Here is an 18,344-nt window from a genome sequence, read left to right on the forward strand (position 1 = left end):
GTGATTGGCTGATTAGAAATTAAGTGTTAACGAGCAGTTGGACAGGTGTACCTAATAAAGTGGCCGGTGAGTGTACATACTTTTGTCTCTTCAAGTAATTCGTGCCACAAAGAATTGCTCTGGAAATGACTGATTAACATTGAGATGGAACATTTTGGAAGTCTTTGCTTGTCTCAGCAATATTGTATGTGAGCGTGAAAAATTGGATTTTCTGGCCCAAAAAATAAGAATTAAAAATCTATTTTTAGTAACTGGCAGTAGAACCTTTAATTAGCTTTAGTTGGGCAGATTTTAAAACAGGACTGCAGAGTCTGCCTCAGTTGGTCACATTTTTCATTCACCAAAGGAAAATAAAAAAATCATTATCGTAATTTTGAGATCCAGATCTCATAATTACAAGATGAAATCTTGTAATTACCAGATCTTTTATTATAAACAGGCCACTGCTGAAGAATCACTGCACTGCAGCAGGAAGGTAAGTTATTGGCTTGATACGTTCAAAGCAAAGCCTATAATTTAAGGGACATTTGTTAATTTTATAGAATGTTTGTTTCTAATGGTTTTACTCATTTGATCAGGATCTTGTAATTATGAGATTTGGATCTCATCATTACGATATAAGGTGTCTATTTTTTTCCCTTTGGTGAATGCAATGCTCTTCCGTAGAATGCTGTTAGATTAACAGCATCAAACTCTTTGCATTGTGTGTGCAGTTTTGTTTTATTTTGCACTCTGTGTGTGTGCGTGTGTGGGTGTGGTTGAGTGTGAGTGTTTCTGAGACTTCAGAGGAAACCCTCCATTGTGTGTTTTTTGCTCTGTTGCTTTCTCCTGCTGCACACATCCGCCTGCCCCTCACCACCACTGCACATCCACCCCCCCGTGCCTCACTTTGACCTTGTTACTCCCCTCCTTACCATCAGCATTAGCGACTGCACACTTCATCATCCTCATTGACATCTCTCTCACCGTCACCAGCAGCTGGCCATCGCCACGTCGCCGTCATCCTTCTCGATACGCCGCCGTTAACGCCGTCCTCATTCCCCCCCCCCCCCCAATGTTCTGAAATGAAGACAGATGCTGGAATGAGCTCCTGCACTTTGACTGTGTGTCACTGCTGGGTTTGCTGCAGGGGGCGCCGCCGTGCATCCGACCCCACCCCCGCGTGCGTTCTCATCCTTCTCATTCTTGTTCACCACTTGTGAGCTTCACACAGTGTTAAGCATGCTGCCAGACATGTGCCCCACCCACCCCCTGCATGCACTAGCGCTTGAGAGAGGCAACCGTTTTGCGTTTCTTCTCTGAATATTTCAGAATTGTAGAGGGCGGGGGGGGGGGGGGTGCTGACAGAAACGGGCCGCTGATGACCTCTTTCTCATTGCTTTTACTCCTCTTTTTCTCACATCCTCTCAGGCTGTTCCTCTCACTGTCTTTCTTCGCCTCCCTCCTCTCAATGTTCATCACATCGTCTTCATTCCTGCTTCACATTTGTTCTCTGTCCTTCATCCTTCTTTCTTTACCCCCACCCTCCATCACCACCACTCCCTTCTTTTCTAACTTTCATTCTTCCCGCTTGCTCCTCTGTGTCATTGCCTCTCCTCTTTTCCTTTCCCTTTCCTTCACTGTCTTTCTCTCGTTTTCCCATCTCTGCGCTGTGATGTACTCTCCCTGCCTGTCTGATCCATAAAGGGCCATCTAAGGCCTGTGCTCGGATAATTCATTGCCTGAGCATCGCCTCACATATCTGCAGGGTCAGACCCACAGACAGGCAAACAGACAGAGAGGAAGACGAACAGAGGAGATCTGAAGAAAAAGAAATGGAAAAAAAGATGCAGCTTATTCTTCAAAACCAAAGACCCCAAACCAAGATCCTGTGTTTGTGTATAAATTGTACCGCGACCTCCTTCTGCACACTGCATGCCTCATCACTTCACCTATCTCTAACACTTGAACCAAATTACTGTCATCGACTTTGTTTCTGGTGAAATGAGCAGACTTTGTGCTGCACAAATACAGGCTCGATGTCATCAGCGTCGACTGATTCTTTTGCCAATCAGTCAGATATTACAAGCATTTTTGGTTGTTCAAACGCCATTGTCCAGTAACTGCTTGAGCGAGTGCTTAGTGCAGGGGTTCTCAAACCTTTTGGGTCTGGGGACCCCTTACAATGGTGAAAAAAATTGCATGGACCCCCTCATAAACCCCATGCTGTTTTAAAAGATAATTTATTGTCATTTCAACCCCTAAATGCCATGGGAATATATTTTTATTTAGTTTATTATGTTTGTTTTATTAGTTCATTGTTCTCCATGCATTTTTAAAAATAAAAACCAAATTAACAATTTAGTTATTTTTTGAGGACCCCCAAGATACCTCTAGCAGACACCTAGGGGTCCTGGGACCCCAATTTGAGAAGCCCTGGCTTAGTGAACATAAACACAGTTGGTCAATGAACCAGCTAACAATTTGTGTTTTTATGTGACTGACTTGGTGCATCTAAATTCTGACTGGGCCAATAGGATCATTGTTGAGCAAAAGTGTCTCAAGAATTTGTCCAAAGATTATTTCGGGGACATTATAGTTAATTATTTGTCTTCCTTTAGTAGATGTTGACATGACCCTTTAAAACGTGTAAAACTGAAGGCCCACAGGCCAAATATTGTCAGGGTCAACTGAGACCCAAAGTGTAGACAAACCAAGGAGTTTAAAAAATATACTGTATTTATACTACAAAGAACAAAAGGCCAATGCAGCAGCAAAACTTACATTAAGTCCAAGGCCAATGGCATGAGTCAGTGTAATGTTCCAGAAGTCTGTGGAAAAACTGCAAAAATAAATAAGTAAATAAATAAATAAAGTGTAATGACCCACTAAAGCAGTGTTTTTCAACCCTGGTCCTCAAGGCACACTGCCCTGCATGTTTTAGAGGTCTCCCTGTTTTGACACACCTGATTCTTCTTCTTCTTGTTTGGTGTTTTATGGCGGTTGGCAAACAATGGAAGGTGTGCATTACCGCCACCTACTGATATGGAGTGTGGATCAAAATACTTTTATGTGATGTTGCTTATGTTCTTTTTTCTAACTTTGTTTTTCTAAAAAAAAAATCTTTAAAACAATTTGTAAACTTTTACTTCTGGTTTCTTTTTGTAATTTATTTATTGTATTAAATGTTTCTTTGATTTGACACACCTGATTCAGATGATTAACAGGCTTTTGTTGAACTGCAATCAGTTACCAATTGAAATCAGCTGCGCTGAAGCAGTCCAGAGGTCTATAAAGTACTTGAAGTAAAAGTAAAAGTACATGAACAGAAAATGACTTTGGTAAAAATTGATTTCACTGATGAGAAAACTACTCAAGTAAAGTCATAAAACTGTTCACAAAGTCTGGGAAAGTAAAAGTACTTTTACACACTCTCTAAGAAATAAACTGTTGAATTTACCGAACCGAACTGGCTCCATTAAGTCAGGTTGAGTAAATTAAGCCATGTATGTATATACTTTGCTCAGTGGACATGCCTTTGAGTAAATTCAACACTTCCTTTTTTAGAGTGCAGAAACATCTACTTTCATGATGAGTTTGAACATATTTAATTTTGTAACAAGTAACTAGGTGTTACATTTTAAAGTAAAGAAGTAAAAGTATAATTTTTTAGCTTCAAACCATAATGTAGCCATTAAAAAAATTATTGGTAAAATTACAAATCCTCAAAAAAACTACTTAAGTACTGTAACGAAGTAAATGTACTCAGTTACTATAAACCTCTGAGGGGAAACATCTAAAACATGCAGAGCAGCGTGCCTTGAGGACCAGGGTTGAAAAACACTGAATATGACAGATAAGTAAATGAACATAATCCCAAACACCTGGTGCGGAATCAGGTGAGGGTGGGCGTGGCAAGCTGACCAGCAGAACACACTGAATGAAAGATGAACAAAGAGAAACCTCACAAGACCACCACGCCAAACCAAGCAATGGAAACACAGACCAGAACCAAACCTGATGAGAAGAACTGACCTAAAGAAACAAAACACAAGGAGTGATAAGGTAAAGACAAGCATTCCAAGTTACAGAAAACAAGACAAAAAACAAATGTATTCAACAAACAATACAACAAATCTGGCCCTCCTTAAATCTCATCCAGCCCCAAATTTAATACCTTAAATGTAAATTTGTTTTATAGTTCCTCTTTTTGTCACTGGATTAATTTCATTCTTCAAGTGACAGCTGGCCAACTTTCATGACTAGAAAATTGAATCTAACTTTTTCAGTAATCTTAGACTTTGTATTTTCTTTTTATTATAAAGTGCAATGAGTATGTTTTTAGTGAGGGTTTTCTTTTTGCTGACTGATTTGCTGGGTTGTGAAAAAATATTTCTCTAAGAAATAATTATTCAAAAAGTTGTTGGTTTAGAGTATGACATAAGAAATGAATGCTTAAGAACATCTGTCAAATTTTAATCTTTTAGGTTGTGTATTTTCTAAATGCTACATAAAATCTGATCCTTAAAGTTAATCTGTATTTCTATAAGAATAATTTATTAAAGCATCTTTTGAACAAATGACAAAGATTAGCTCTTGGCTTACGTTTTAAAAGAATGCTTCACTTTAAATCAAAAACTAAGTGGCTCAATTTGCTTTAGGTATGAAAGATAACTTACTGTTTCTACTTTATTCTTTGAATATAAAAACAAAAATTGAGTAATATTAGCAGATAACTCTAATTTATGAGAAAAACAGTTCTGTAAAGTAGCCTCACACACATGGTCACTCATATCTGTGGAACGAGGCTGAGCTGTTCTGCACTCACTCAGCTTTAACAGATGCAGTCGGCAGCTTTGTAGCAAAACTTCCCTGCCTTTTTTTTTTTTCATTTTTTTGTAACAATGAAATTGTTTTCTCTGTTATGCATGCAGATAAAAAGCTCAGGTGGTGTTTTATTGCCCTCGACGCGTGATTACTAAAGCTCTGACACCCTGAGCGCAGTGGGTTGCTGGAATAATGACGGCTTGTTAGCAGTTGGGTGAAGACATTCGGCTGCTTCTGAAGAAACTTTTGAGCCCCCCCCCCCCCCCCCCCCCCCCCCCCCCACAAAAAATAAAAAAAAATAAAAAAACAACCAGATTTACTCGCTGAGTTGAACTGATTCAATGGAGGTTTAAGGTCCTGTGCTGCTCACAGTAAAGTCTATGTATAGAAGATAGACAGAATGGTTTAGCTGCTGGACACGATGAAGTCAAATCCATAAGGAGTAGTGTGCAAATCTCTTTATTCCATCTTGTCTGACATGAATGACAAATGTGTGCATATTTGTAGAAGCAGCGTTTGTGTTTGACTCGTGTATCTGTGACCTAAATGCTCGTGTTGCACCAAAGACTACAATTCTTCCCGCTATGTGAAAAATTGAACATCTTGTCAGTGTTTGAGCCACTTCTGGCTGCAGATGCACAACATGTTTTCCCCCACGATGTTCGAAACAGTGAGTCTGGTCCTATTATCACTGCCTGCCTTCAGAAGATCAGTAGACTTTTTTTATATGTACTTTGTTAAACTAACACAAGAGTCTCTCCGGCTTAGAAAGAGGCTGATGATGAAACTGTTTTTGGCAAACTCGTGTAGCCGCTTCCTTGTAAGGTGTTCTATTTTCTGTGCATTATTCGAGGGAGTCGAAAATAGAAACTGATATGTCAGAAAGAGACAGTGATAAAAAGCCAGAGGCAAACCAACCAGACACACACACACTGGTTTTCCTCACGATCCATGCCACATTTCTTCTGAAATTCTGTCGTTTTCTTCTTCTTCTCTTGTATTTTTGCAGCTTTTCCTGATCACAAGGTCTGATTTGCAGCTTGACTGAGAGTACAGGAGCGAGACGAGAGTTTGTCATGGAAACCTACAAAAACCTGCTGCTCCTGGGAGCCATCGCAGCGGCCTCCGCCTTCATGGTCACCATCCTCATCGTCCTTGTCTGCGTAGGTTGCCAAAGGTAAGGCAACTGAGAAATAAAAAATAGAAAAAAGAAGTGTGTGGAACAAAGTGAGGAGAAAAAGAAAGTAGAAGAGAGAATAGGGATGACGGCCCATTTTCTCAACTGCCACATCCTTCTCATCAGCTCCACTCCTCCTTTCATGTGTCTCCCACACTTCTTCCCTCCGTTCTCTCCCTCTCCATCTCTTTTATCCGCCGCTCTGAGCTCGGCGGCGGTAATGAATGTTAATGCAAAGAGGGTCCGATCCGATGATGCTTACAGGACACTGAAGGAGGAGGGAGGGCCAGCGTCAGAGCCGCCTTACGTCCTCACCCTGCGAGAACGCAGTGGAAAGGCTGAAGCACTGGGACACCCCACGGTTTAAGGAGGATCAGAGTCTGAGCCAGGGAAGAGAGAGGGAACAGTTTTTTTTTTCCCCCCGTCTTGGAAACCTTCGGGACCAATCAGAAGCTGCATTGTGGCTTTGTTGCCATGGGATACGCAGATAAGGATGTAGAAAAATGTCAAACTAGCTTATTTCGTGGAAATAAAACCACACTGCTGTTCCGATCTGAAGAACGGCATGGAGTATATGCTCCCAGCTGGATCTTCAGTAGTTTGCTGATCCATATCTACTCAGTCTATTGATACAAAGAGGAAAAAAACACGGCTGCAATGTGTTTCCTAAATTCCAGGGATTAAAAGAAAGTGTGTGTCTGTCTTTTAATCTTAACCCCCCTAATTTGCCATATTATTATAAAAAGCTGCATGGAAGCTCTTCCCATTTTTATATCATGGCCCTAGGGGTATATTGGCCATATGTTTGTAGCAAACAGTCCCAGTTTGCCGGAGAACACAATATTTTGCTCCAGTAACATGAATCTGACACAATATTTCCAGCATCTTGCAGAATAAGATGACACAGCAGGGCTCCTGCACCTGTTTGCAAACCCAAAGTGCTATTTATTGCCTCGCTGTGTTTTGCAGCGCAGCAGTCGGATCTCACGCACGCAAGCGCGACGCAGGGTCTCATCCTCCAAAGCGAGAGAAAATAGACGAAAGGCAGAGTGGTTCTCGCAGTCACACCTGCGCCTAAAGAGCCTTTTTTTTTTTTCATTCTTCCTTTACTTCAGCTCGTGGCTCTCGCACCATATCAACCGTTACTTGGAGTTACGGTCACCTCCAGGGAGCCACAGTGATGCATAAACACTTGCAGAGAAACATTTGTTTGAAAAGGCAAAACTTCAGGGGAATAATTACGATTTTTATCTGTAGAAACAAACGCGGTGAAGGTCGTCCGCTGTCCTTTCACTGTTTTATCATCCAAGGACTTTTATGTCCTAACCAGAGTTGGATGCTGATAATATCTATCTGTTTTGAGTTTGTATGTGTGTTTCTCTTTCCATCCATGGTTTTCTGCTGACCTTGCCCACTTTGATGTCATGTCAGAAAAAGCAAGAGCAAGCACCCCCCAGCCGGAGAAAAAGGGACGTCTGTGAATATGGTGAGCCGTGCTTTTATTTTTTTTCCTGTCCACCTCGCTTCTCTGTCGTCATCGTCGTCTTCTCTGAAACCCTAGTCATATGCACAGCTGTGGATGCATGTGTTTTGCATGTTTTATGCCTCCCATTAACAAATCCGTATGTGTGCGACAGCAGGGAACGCTGCGGCATCCGAAACTGAACTCCATGAGTAAATCTGACACCAGGCTGCATGAGATCAATCGTTTTCCCTGCAATGGAAACTGTAAGTGGTAACTAACCGCTCCTGTGTGGTGATAAATAATAAACTGCTCTGAGCCATTTAATTTTATCAGCCATGTGCCTTTTTTATGCGTTTTTTTCCCCCTTTTTTCATTTTCTCATCTCTTCCTCTGCCCAGCTGTTAGTAAGAGCCGCCCAGCTAGCATGGACCTCCTGCTCCTCCACAGCCGGCGCTCCCAGACAGACCTGAGGCCCTCCCATGGACGCCAGCTTCCTCAGATCCCCACCAGCCCCCAGGGTGGAGGAGGGGACACAGGAAGTGACGGAGGAGGAGGTGGGGGCGGGGAGGCTAGAGACCACACCTACACTGAGGTGGGTCTGCGCAATAATCCCACCCCCTCCCCCTACCTGGACGACGGCTTGTACGAAAGCGTTGGGGTGAAAGAAAGTGACGCAACCCCCAAAGTTCCCTCTGCTCCCCCGTCCACGTCCGCCAGCACGCCGTCGACGGTCAGAGCAGCCCAGAGCCCTCCGGCTAACGCTAACGGAGCTCGCAATGGAAACGTACGTACAAGCACGCAAATTACAAATTTTTACTTTTATTGTACTACTTTGAGCGTGAACTCCTTGTTTATCATATATCCAGTTGGACTTTCAGTCAAAAAGCTTAGACAGTTCTGTATTTTTTTCTATTCATATTGAAAAGAAACATAACGAGTGAAATTGCATTTTTGCAAAAAAAAAGGGGCAGTGAATTATAAGTGCTAAAAGATAGGTGAAATTTGTAGCAAAAAGCTAGCTAAAAAGTAAAGTAGAAAAAACAGTAACTACAAGCTAAAGTTAGTAAAAAGTTAACTACAAGTACAGTAGTGCCCATTGGTTGACCTGATGGATAGCCTCTCGTCAGAGCTAAACAACCAAATAAAATCTGAAGCTCCTATGTTTAATAGTTTTTGAGTTATAACCATTTTTGTATGTCCAGATTCCCCCTTTTTCAGATAAATTGTGGGTCGGGGGGGGGGGGGGGCTGATTGGTGGGTCTGTTGGATAGAGCTTCATCAGAGCTAAACAACAAAAATAGTCTGAACCTCCTATGTTAAACAGTTTCTGACTTATAAGCATTTTTACATGTCCAGACACCCCCTCTTTGAATGGAGCCCCCCCCCCCCCCCACACACACACACAAAAAAAAAAAATGGGGGTATTGTCAAACCGTTGGCTGGCGCAGTGTAGGTCAGACCCATCTACAGCTCTGCCAAATTTCATGTTGTTCGGTGCAGCTGTTTTTGTGCTACGGTTGACCAAAAATCACTGAAAAATAAATAAATAAATAAACCGTACGAAAACAATATGACTCCCACTTACGCTTCACATACGGGGGTCATAATAACTAGATACAGCAGCAACTACTACGCAACATGCCTGCATACGCTACAAAACACACCCCTTGTCCACTACAAAACATGCCCAGTTAGTGGGTTAGAGTTAGTGTTAGGTGGTCATGGTGTCATGTTTGCTGCAGCTGAACCCTACTCAAAGGCTAGTTAGAAGTAGCACAAGACCAGATGAAAGAACCAAAGGATTAGCTAAAGGCTAACTAAAATCTTAAAGTAGAAACAGGGTAAATAAGAGTAGGATGCAGTGAGCTAAAGAAAAAACTAGTTGAAAGCTAAAAATGGCAAAAGACCATGTGAAGATAGCAAATGGCAAGCTCAAAGTAGGAAAGAGCTAGTTAAAAGCACAAAGTAGCAAAAAAATAATAGCGGCAAAAGGCTAAGTAAAAGTAGCAAATGGTTAGCTAAAAGCTAAAATTAATTTAAGACAAAAAAAGTTTTAAAAACCAACCAAAGAGATCTTAATGTATTTTATGAGGAAAATATGAAATAAATTAAATGATTGCATTGTATTGTAGGAATAAAATCCAGCATCCCTCTTCTGAATGAGCTGAACGTTTTACTATATGAATATCTAACATGGCACAACCTTTACAAACTGCTACATCAGCGTTCATACAGTTAGAGTTGCTTTAAAAAAAAACACTAAAATCAAAAACATATTTTTTCTGCACAATTACTGTAGCTGAAACAGTTTATGATCTTTCCCTGACATACAGCACTGACTTGTTTAAAGGTCGGAGTGGAAATGGTTCTCCCCTTGGGTTAAGTGGTATTGACTGGAGTTTAATCGTTCAGGGTCTTTGCACCAGTGGATTTTCCACTTTTTTTGATGGGTGACTTTAAAATGAGTGGTGACATAATGACATGTTCCATAAAACACTGTGTTTTGTTTCTTCTCTCTCTCTCAGGGAGTCAGAGGGAATGGTAGAGGGAACGGCACCATTAATGGAACAATGACAGGCAGAGGTAATGGCGCGGCTGGAGTAAACAGATCCCCTCTGTCCTCTGTTAACTCTTTGGCTGTTCAAGATACATCAGCAGCCGAGTATGCTTCCATAAGGAAGTATAAAAAGGTATGACCCGAACTATTTAACTTAAGATGTTCTGTTCATGTTAGTGCTGTCAGTGTCTGGACATTTGTTTGATGCTAACTTTGTCTAAAAGTTTCGACTACAATGGTCATCAATCATGATTTGATATCTCCAGGTTGACAAGTTAAGCAGGAAGGAGAATAATGGCGCAGACAGCCAGTCAGACAGCCAATCAAGCGTGAGCGATTCACCCTCTGCTGCCCCCCTTCCTCTACATCGCAGCCAGGAATTTCCACGCAAACCGCTGGAGCTATTTCACCTGCACTCCTTCCCAAAGGTACAAGAACCATCTGCCCTGCAAATATGGTCCCCTCTAAACCCAAGTTCCCACCTGTAAGAGTGCCATCTCATCACTAGAGGGCGTTATCCAACAACAAACCTGTTCAGCCTTGAAGCTTACTTTTTCTCCCTCATTGCCAAACTGTGAAGTACATGTAAATGGTGCAAATTGTTTCCAATATACAGCTTAAATAGATAGTTTTTTTTTTATGGGTCATACTTTTCCTTAAGAGTTTTATTTTTTGGATATTTATTTTACTTGTTTTTTTTCCCTTCTGGGTCGCAGAAAGCCAGAGTTCATATTTCCAGCTGTGAGAGAGGCAGGGTACACTATCACAGGGTCACACAAAGACAAACGATCATTCACACACACCAACGGGCAGTTTAAAGTTACCAATTAACCTAACATGCATGTTTTTGATCTGTGGGGAGAACATGTAAACTCCACACTGAAAGTCCAGGAGGCAACCTTGCAAACTTTTAGCAGCGAGTCGGCAGCACTAACCACTGCACCACACCGTTGCCCTCAGGGAAACTTGAAAAGGTTATTTAATTTTGCAAGTGGTAGTCACTGACTCACACTTTTAATCTATGTGTTAAACCCTTCGTAATGTGTGTGAGTATGTCTTCTGCCCCTCTGCACTGTGCAGCGCAGCACTCTATCAGAGCGAATAGTAGAAGGAGGGATTATGTAAGAGCCTGGCAAGCTGCCCAGCTGTGTGTATGTGTGTGTGTCTCTTTGGGTGTTCCTGTTGAATCTATCACCGTGTCTATCTAGAAACAGCTAACAGGTAGCCAGCAGCCAGAGCGAGGATAAATACTGCACTCATATTGAAACCATTTGCTCAGCTCCAGCTAAGATTCCTCACTCTCACTGCACAGGGGGAACATATAAAAGTTTAATCATTCTCAGCTGTATGTGCACCACCACTTAGGGTTTACTAATTGGTTACTAATTGGTCTTGAATACTAGTAGTTAAAAAAACCTGCAGGAGAAGTGTTCCTCTTGGGCGTTCATTTATTATTGCTCGGTACCCTGAACGGCAGGTGATCATGTAATTACCCGAGTCTGTGTTTGTTTGTTAGCAAAGTAGCTCATGGTCTCATTTAACTTAGAAAGTATTAACTGTATGTACATTTACAGCTGATTAATTTTTTGAGTTAACTTGAATCAAGATGTCCTGATGCATCTCAGTAATCCAGGTAGAAAAAAATCAAAAGAAAAAATAATTAGGTCTTCTGGATGGGTTGTTCTTTAGTAAAATGTTTCGTCTCTCCTCCAAGAGACTTCTTTAGTCTGAGTTTCAGGTGAACTCAGCCTTGTAAGCACTGCCTCCACATGGTGGACAAACAGGTTAGTCATATGCAAAAGAGGGCCATCGCCTAACAATAGGCTTGATTAGCTCCATTTAGTCACATGCAAAAGAGGGCCATCGCCTAACAATAGGCTTGATTAGCTCTATTGTTAGGTGTGTTGTTTGTTATAAAAAACAAGGGGACATTGAACCCCGCTTGCACTCACTACATACACATAACAAAACACCAAATAACCACAGCCGAAGCATCCAAACCAATAAGTTAGGTGATGGGCCACATGACCCTCTATGAATAATAGAGCTAATCAAGCCTATTGTTAGGCGATGGCCCTCTTTTACATATGACTAACCTGTTTGTCCACCATGTGGAGGCAGTGCTTTTAAGGCTGAGTTCACCTGAAACTCATCAGACTGAAGAAGTCTCTTGGAGAGACTGAACGTTTCACTAAAGAAGAACCCATCCAGAGGACCTACTTTATTTTTTCTTTTGATTGAATCAAAATAGCTCCAGTGCAGTCTATATTGCAGTTGCAATTCAAAAATACCCTGTTTTCCTGTTAAATCCACATATTCTTTTCTGCTTTTCATGTCCTCTAAGGTCTTTTCTAAAACCTCCTCTGCTGGAGTTGAATAGAGGTTATGTTTTGGTGTGTGTGTGTGTGTGTGTGTGTGTGTGTGTGTGTGTGTGTGTGTGTGTGTGTGTGTGTGTGTGTGNGTGTGTGTGTGTGTGTGTGTGTGTGTGTGTGTGTGTGTGTGTGTGTGTGTGTGTGTGTGTGTGTGTCACTGGGTCTGCCTGTCTGTCAGCAGGACATCACTGCGCGAGCAGATTTACATAAAACCTTGTGGAACAGTTGGTCACAGAGCGAGGAGGAATTGAAAAAAAAAAATCAGATAATTGAAGCCCTAAGCAGTCGTTTCTGTCTCTGTAAAACAACACAAGTCATCTAGTAAATTTATGGTGTTGTTTTCTGGCTTTTAAAAAGTGAAGTGTTTTGAAACTGCAACCGACACATTAAAAAAAAAATGCGGTTGTCACACAATAACAAGACAAGTCCTCCGATTTTATATTTTGTTTATAAAAAATAAAATTTCGTTAGACATGATTTAAGAGGTTTTTAAATAAACTGTTGATGGAGACTTTACCTGTGTACAATTTCTGCAGTGTCATCGCTGTTTTACTTGTGTAAGGAAAACAAACACGGAAAGTTAAAATTAGATTACTGCGTCATTTCTTTATAGTTGTGCGGTTAAATGTTTGCACAGACTAACAGGTTGTCATTTGAATGTGTTGATCAGGAAGCAGTGTTTATGGGGAATGGAGAGCAGTACATCTGGAAGCCGCCAGAGGAGGATGACATCATCACCTTGCATCCACCGCCGCACGGTGGAGACAGTGGGCAGGGGCACCCGTCACCCCCCACTGCAAAGGAGGTTAGTATGGGAAGCATGTTTACACTGATTTGATTGGAGCTGAGAGAAGCGAAAGAATAATTGTTGTTTTTGACTAGAAATGGTCTAGTTTTAAATGTTTTTTTTTTTAACTGATGGGCCTCCAGTTTGATTGGGCATGTCTGCACCTCAACCCTGCTGTCATGCTCAGTTTCTGCTTATAAGAAGAGGTTACATGGATTCACAAGACACACCCACCAACCACATGCATGAACCATAACCTCAGTCACCCCCACCCACCCCCATCTTTCAGCCTGTCAACACACATCCAGACAGAGCAGGCTTTTCTGTCACCCGCCGCCTCGCTTAACGATCAAAAAGTTGTGCTCAAAATGATCACCGTTCTGCCTGATCGATCCAGGCAAACAGAATCTGTTTCAATATACAGGCATGACAAAGGTTTACATACATGTATGTACATGTACTTTCTGTCATGTGTCCGAGGCAGTTATTCTGGGTCGACTGAGGGGGTCCCTGAAATAAAATCCTGTTTATTATTAGTGTTCACTTCTGTTTTCCAAGTCCATCCTCCTGACTTCACTACTCCTTCTAAATCAGTCTGAGTTTACCACATCAACAAAAAATAACTTCATGCAGTTAATTATTGACTGCTTTCTACTTCCTCTATATTAGTAGTTTGCAAACTTTTCAGCTTTTACCCACCGGATAATGATGGCAGAAGTTGGTGACGCCCCCAAAATATTGCTAGTTTATGGATGTAAATGGCATGGAAAGGTTTGGGAATCCCTGGCCTAAACAACAGCATAATGACAATACAAATAACCCTAAAAACTATACTGAATGTGATCATACTACTATACTATTTATTCATTGTAATAATAATTTTTTGCATTAAATTTGATTTCTGAAGATCGTCCGGTTTCTTGACCCACAATAAGGTCCCGACAGTAACTTTGACATCTACTGCTCCAGATAAGTGGAAAATAAGTCAATAGTTTACATGATGCACATGTAAAGTAGAAGAATTTAGACGCTGCTTTCCGCAATGAAGGAGTTAAATCTCTGCTCTTCAGTACCAGCTAAAGTCCTCCGTTACAAATCAGACTGATAAACAGAAAAATTAACTAATAGTTTCCCCTTTTTTCTTTTAACTATTCCTCCTGACTTAGTTGTTGTGTTTTTCCACTTTAGGGTTTGCTGTTGCCCTAACATGCCCCTATACTCTGGAGTTTGTCAGTTGCAGCCGTCAGAAGGTGTTGAGTTTCCACTCCCAACTGAATCTCCTCCTCTCCTCTGCTTCTCTCTCTCTCTCTCTGTCTCTCTCTCTCTCCCCCTTCTGCCTTTTTTTTTTGCTCCCCTTTTGTGGCTGCCGGGAGGCCCTGCCCCTCGCCCGAGCAGTCACGTTGCATACAGCGTGTGTCCCACCAGAAGAAAATCAACCGCTGCAAGACTTGTTTGAGAAACTTTTCTGCTCATAAAGTTGATCGCAAACAGATGCAAGCAGCTCGTGCGTGCTGCTGTGTGTTTCCACACACCATGGGTGCATGCAGAAAGTGTTAACTGTAAGTGGAGAGCTGGAGAATAGAAAATGTATCAGAAAAAAAGTACAGTTTGATGGTGGGGGGGGGGGTATACAATAGCAGGCTTCCTCACCAGCTGTAAGCTGAGTTTTGAAATCCCCATCATCTTGTGACTTCCTTCCTCTGTTGCACAGAGCTACACACACACACACACACACACACACACACACATACACAGTGCATTGTCTGCACACACTTATAGCTTACGCAGGGGTCGTATGTTTATCCAAAAAGGTCATACCAAAGACTTGTGGGGGCAGGGTTTGACTGAGCCGCTGTGGTCTCGTCTTAGAAAAGAGAGCTTTTCATAGTTATTACACTTTAAAGGCCTTTTTCAAGGAAACTTGGCACAAAAAGTAAGGAAATTCATGTTTGGTAGATTATTTCTTTGTTGTAACAATGCTTCTTGGCATTAAATCTCATACCGGCCTCCTGATTGTCAGCACCTGGGGGTACCAGAAGCTCAAAACAAGTGTCAGTAACAACCAAATAAACGGTTTGACAATAGCTGAGAAGATTTGGCTTTTTTTTCTTGTCGAAGCCCACATACTCAGCTCTACTGCGCATTCCACAAATGTATGTTCCTTACAAATGTGGCACCATTTAAAAGTGAAATTAACAGGCTTCTCAACGGTACAAGACTTATTGCCAAGAAGCATTGTTAAAACAAAAAATAGTCTACCAAACACTAAGTTCATATTGACAGCTGCCTTTCATGACAGAATTTTAAACTTTAATAAAAGGAGACTTGAGACAAAGGAAAGTGTTTTTTTTAGCAATTTTAGCTAAATTTCTGTAAATGGATTGAGTTTGTGTCATTTTAGTGTTGGCAAATGTCAATCTGCTGTGGTGGCTGTCTCAAATTGGGGCAGCAGTAAAAGTTAATCAGTTGTAGACGTACATTTAATAATTAGTTCCTGAAACTGTTATTAATCTCTGCTTGATGATTCATGAGTTATATAAACAAACGCACAGACAGGGATTATAATGTCTTGTCAGTTGTTTTCTCCGCCCGTGGTTCAGTGTTTTCTTTTTGTAGGAAGGAGGACAAAAACAGTGGTTAGTGTTTGGTGGACACGCAGCGTTTGCATAGCCGGTGTTTCTCGGAGCAGTAGAGCGGAGCCGCTGGTGTGGGCGTGAACTCGGCGGGTAAACACCGCCATGCTCCGCAATCTTCATCTGCTCCTGCGCTCCACTCGGGTGGAATTTTGACACAGACATGCCAGAGGTCGCAGAGCTGGTTTATCAGAATTCCTCACGCTTTTCAGTTTTGAGCCCTGGATATCACTGTCATCATACAGAAATGTGCGTTTGTGAATGAGGAGGCACTTTTATACACCTGCAAGCACGTACAGCTACAGGGGCACATGTGGTATGTGCAAAGTTCATTTGCGAACACACTAAACAATTTTCTTTTATTTTGTTCCCCCCTCTCCGATTTCCAGCTTAAACTTGGCCGCCGTCCAGATCTTTCACACCGTGCCTCGCAGCTCTGTTGCCAAAGCAGTTGTGGTGAAATTTTAACAGGTCCATCCACTGCAAAGCTAACGCCGTCACTGCCTAGAGCTCAACGGACTGATAACACAGTTTACACTGCCTTATCCATACCTGGTCAAAATGGGTCAGGTTGCGTCAGGGTGCAGGCTCTGTTAACAAAATGTGCAAAGTACCGTGCATAAACACACAAACCACACTCATACAATCATTCACAATAAAACCTGCATTCTCTTTCCACTCCTTTGATTATTTATGTTTTTAATTGTATGCATTATATATATTATCATATATCAGACATTCCTCCATGTGAACATGGCTGTAAAACTTTGGAACAAGGCTTGTCACCCATAACTCGTGTGATGTTATTAACTCTTTAACTAACACCATCCTGTGCCCTCTTCTGTCTGCATGTGTTCTCAGATTGCAGACACTTATTCCATCGTATGCAAAACCCAGAAAAAGAAACCTCCCATGGAGCACAATGGTGCAAAAACCCTCCCACGCTCCTTCGGTGGTGAGAGGGGGAACCAGGGTTCCAGAGGCCGAGGCCGAGGAGTCCAAGGCCAGGCTCGTTCCCAGGAGGAGCCCTGCTACGAGCCGGTGGGAGACAGGTCCTGGTCCTCAGCTGCGGTCGAATCAGACCCCGCGTACGCCAGTATCGACACCCACCGGAAGCGGGAGCAGGGGGGAAACGATAACAGCACAGGTGGGGGTAGTGCTACTCTGAAGAGGAAGAAGCAGACGCCACAACAGCAGCAGCAGCAGCAAGCAGTACCAGCAGCACCACCACAAGGCTCAGGTCCCACCGACCCTCCTGTTAGAGGCCTCCCTGGTGGGGAAAACTTCTATGAGACCATCAGCGACGTAAAACAAGGGGGCAACGCCTCCGGCACTACCACCATCTTCACCTTCAACGATGGGATGGAGATGTATGTCACTGGCCTGTAGCAAACTGGTAGGCAGACGGGGTCCAGAATCCACTGGCACAGGTTCTGTCCACCAGCCAGCAGGTCGCTGTACATAGACTCAGACCCTCTATAGTCAATCAACATGAGGATCCATTTTGTGTTGACATCAGGTACAAACAGGGTCTTAATCCAGGTTCAAGACTTCCTTCGATTGGTCTGCACTTCAGAACCAGCCTAAGCCTAGTCCAGCCCAAATATGGACCAATTCCATCTGAACAAAAACAGGGGGGGGGGGGGGGGGGGATACAACTGGAACATCTTGTTTATTTCAGTGATCTGTGTCACACTCACCTGCTTGTGCATCATTTTTCATAATATCTTTATTTTTATATGAACACTGTACCTCACAACCTGAGAAGAACACACTTTAAATATATATTTAAAAAAAAGTGCATGCATTGTGCAAACTCACAGAAATTAGTCATGGAAAAGGAAAAAAAAGACATCAGTAGCAATGAAATGCAGAAATGTGGAGTGTAAAATATCTAATCACGCGTGGACGTACACATGCCTCGTTCACTGGGCGACTCGTGCAACAGAAGCAGATTTATATCACCGATATTCGTGGTGCTCGACTCTCCCTGAACAGACGTGGAACAGGTTCTGGGAGCACACTGACTCGTTGTCGAGCAGGCGGCGGTTTGGGTGCTTTGTTCAAACACGGGCCCATAATCTGCCGGTCTGCTTAGACGCACAGAAGTAAATGAAAGCCGCTGTCGTCATTTCACAAAAATGTCATCAGTGTGCCCCCCACCCCACACACACACACACAAGCTCATCAGCAGCTCTCCATTCAGTCCTCTGTGGGGCTACAGAAAGTCAGTTTTGCTCCATAATAGAAGCTTTGTTTCAATTAAGCCAGAAGCTGAAGACCCACTCTCCGATTTGACAAACATCTGTTGCTAGAGGCATGTTGACACCCCCCCCCCCCCCACCCCACCCTCCCCACTCAGACACATATTTGTCAGAGTCGTGCAAGGTGAAGTGATCGGGTCAGGGCCAGTGAATGGCTTGTGCAAGAATTTCCCCAGAGTGTTTGTTTCACAATGGAAGACTTCAACTATATCACAGGGATGAGTGAGAGACGAATATTTTTGGAAGAGAGAAAGAGAGAGAGAGAGAAAAAAAAAGGAAGCGA

At 42.4% G+C, this 18,344-nt stretch overlaps 1 protein-coding gene across 4 annotated transcripts in view; it reads left to right on the plus strand.

The window, feature by feature from the left end:
- The window catches only part of LOC106523440 (uncharacterized), a 55,702-nt gene extending 38,264 nt beyond the window's left edge, over nt 1-17,438 (plus strand). For 2 of the 4 annotated variants that reach the window (XM_014016865.1, XM_014016872.1), the window contains exons 2-9: nt 5,816-5,983; nt 7,415-7,469; nt 7,621-7,711; nt 7,847-8,232; nt 9,974-10,138; nt 10,272-10,433; nt 13,048-13,182; nt 16,659-17,438. In XM_014016865.1, the coding sequence (XP_013872319.1) occupies nt 5,883-5,983; nt 7,415-7,469; nt 7,621-7,711; nt 7,847-8,232; nt 9,974-10,138; nt 10,272-10,433; nt 13,048-13,182; nt 16,659-17,186 (1,623 nt within the window). In that variant the 5' untranslated portion in view covers nt 5,816-5,882 and the 3' untranslated portion in view covers nt 17,187-17,438. Of the gene's footprint in view, nt 1-3,788; nt 4,045-5,815; nt 5,984-7,414; nt 7,470-7,620; nt 7,712-7,846; nt 8,233-9,973; nt 10,139-10,271; nt 10,434-13,047; nt 13,183-16,658 lie in introns of those variants that run through there. The other 2 variants (XM_014016859.1, XM_014016880.1) reach the window with 2 other exon arrangements.
- The last annotated feature ends 906 nt before the right edge of the window (nt 17,439-18,344 follow it).

Source organism: Austrofundulus limnaeus, unplaced genomic scaffold (assembly GCF_001266775.1).
Source record: "Austrofundulus limnaeus strain Quisiro unplaced genomic scaffold, Austrofundulus_limnaeus-1.0 Scaffold3, whole genome shotgun sequence".
In the NCBI taxonomy this organism is placed as follows: Eukaryota; Metazoa; Chordata; class Actinopteri; order Cyprinodontiformes; family Rivulidae; genus Austrofundulus; species Austrofundulus limnaeus.